The sequence below is a fragment of the Gouania willdenowi genome, chromosome 21, assembly GCF_900634775.1.
Source record: "Gouania willdenowi chromosome 21, fGouWil2.1, whole genome shotgun sequence".
Lineage (NCBI taxonomy): Eukaryota > Metazoa > Chordata > Actinopteri > Blenniiformes > Gobiesocidae > Gouania > Gouania willdenowi.
The window spans coordinates 13,490,218-13,492,217 of record NC_041064.1 but is presented as its reverse complement, the minus strand read 5'-3'; the positions used below and the strand labels follow the sequence as shown (position 1 = coordinate 13,492,217).

General features: G+C 40.9%; 1 protein-coding gene across 1 annotated transcript; it reads right to left on the bottom strand.

Moving 5' to 3' along the window:
* Positions 1 to 300: 300 nt before the first annotated feature.
* On the bottom strand, positions 301 to 1,777 carry hoxd12a (homeobox D12a). The gene is made up of 2 exons (XM_028436751.1): positions 1,217 to 1,777; positions 301 to 539 (listed from the first exon to the last, which is right to left on the bottom strand). Exons 1-2 carry the CDS (start codon positions 1,761 to 1,763, stop codon positions 301 to 303), a joined length of 786 nt encoding a protein of 261 aa, XP_028292552.1. The 5' UTR covers positions 1,764 to 1,777.
* Positions 1,778 to 2,000: the final 223 nt, after the last annotated feature.

Sequence of the window (2,000 nt, the reverse complement as noted above, 5' to 3'; positions counted from 1 at the left end):
ACTGTTTAATAAAAAAAAGACCCTTCAAAGAAAAAACTTCTTAAAAAAATCAAAAAAATACCAACGTGCGGTCAATGCGTAAACAAACAAGGTTTATCAGTCTGGCACGTCATGATTTTGTCTTTTTTCTTTTTCTTTTTTTGCATAAAAATGATATGTTTAGAAACCTGTGCTGGTGCACTGCCACAAAATAAAAAATAACGTGTATCATACAAGTCATACACAGCTATTTCATATAGAAACACGTCACGCAGCATCTCCAGTCCTGCTCCTGGTCATGATCAAGTCCAAAGGTCACCATCAGTAAGCTGAGAAAGCTTGTTCCCTCATCATCAGCCGCTTCTTCTTCATCCTGCGGTTCTGAAACCATATTTTAACTTGTTGGTCGCTCAAATCAAGTCTGTTGGACAAATCTTTGCGTTTCTGTCTGTTGATGAACTCATTCATCATGAATTCATTCTCAAGTTCAGCCAGCTGTAGCTTAGTGTAGGGCTTTCTCTTCTTTCTGGTCCTCACCTGGGAGGAGCACCATGGAGCACCTGGAGGGAGGTCAAACACATTGTATTAATGGAACACCAAATATGAGTGGTTCACAATATTATGAAAAAAAAAACATTTTGCCTTGTTCTGTTCCTACTACAAAAATTGAGCTCATATATCGTCAGTAAATTGTGGCACAGAACCCTAACCCTAACCCTAAGAATGCATAGCATTCATAGATATCAGAAACTTAAACGATATAAAGGTAATTATGGTGGTGATTAATAGTTTGTCCCTGTATTTATGCTAAATATAAGAACAGTTCAAACAGTATTCCTGAAAATAGAAAAAAAAAGTCAATATTGTGGAGAAAGTGTGCCACCCATGATCGTATGAATAAGGCAAAAAGCAATCAAAAGCAAAATTTGGTGAAAATTAATTTTGTGAACCACAAATTTAGCTTTAGATGTTGAAATAGCAGAGGGGGTGGGTAGGAAATGTGGTTCAACTGTATCACATTAGTCAAAAAACACATGGTGAACCACAAAAAAAAATGTAAAAACAGAACAATACTGACGCAACAGGAGATTAAATGTGAAAAGACACTCTCGTTTTAGTTAAACTAACTGTAAGGTTTTCATACAAAACAATATTTTGTAACTATACAGCCACTTTAATGAAAATAATATTAAAAAAAGAAGAAAAAAAAGAACATATATATTATTAGTTAATTAACCTTGATCAAAAGTCGTCCGGGAGCATGTGACACTTGGTGATGTATGACTAGAATTCTGCTCTTGTTTTGGTCCGTTTACACTCATAGAACCAGCAGAATCCGGATCGCAATGCCCAGCAGAACTTTGAGGCCGGTTGTGTAGAACCGAGTACCCGGGGCGCGCACCGAGCTCCCCGGCGTAGCCTCCTTCCTGCCGCCCTGCCTCCTCACTCTTCCCCTGAAAGCACCGCGCGTTCTCCTCCAGATTCTCCTTAATGTAGCCGCCGGTGGGGTTGGTATTTATCGATACTGAGTTGGATAAAAACGGCGGACAGTAGCCTCCAAAGGCGCGGCTCTGTGGCTGCGCCGCAGTCCCGGACGCGCACGAACTTGAAGAAGTCCACGGGAGCGTGCACACCTCTCTCCTATTGTATGGCAGCTGATGCAGTCCGGGTATGTGGGCTCCATTGCTGCGCAAGTTGGAGAAATAAAGCGAATCCGGTGGCGCAAAATTGAGCAATGAGCCAACATAAGCAGGATTCAAAGGATTCCGCTCACACATTTCCATTAGAGCTCTCTGCAAACGCGTCTTACAAGCCTTTTTAGCAACTCCTGAAAAACACAGGCAAGGTAATTGTTGATTTGTTAATACAGGGTCACGTGATATGCAAACTCTGTTGTTCCGCCCCACCCTTGCTGCCAATATACTGCAAAGGGAGAAAAAAAAACAAACTCCTTAAATACATATTTTGTTGTGGAGTGGGTGGTGAAATTATTCCATCCAACTGTTTTAATCCCTGCAATG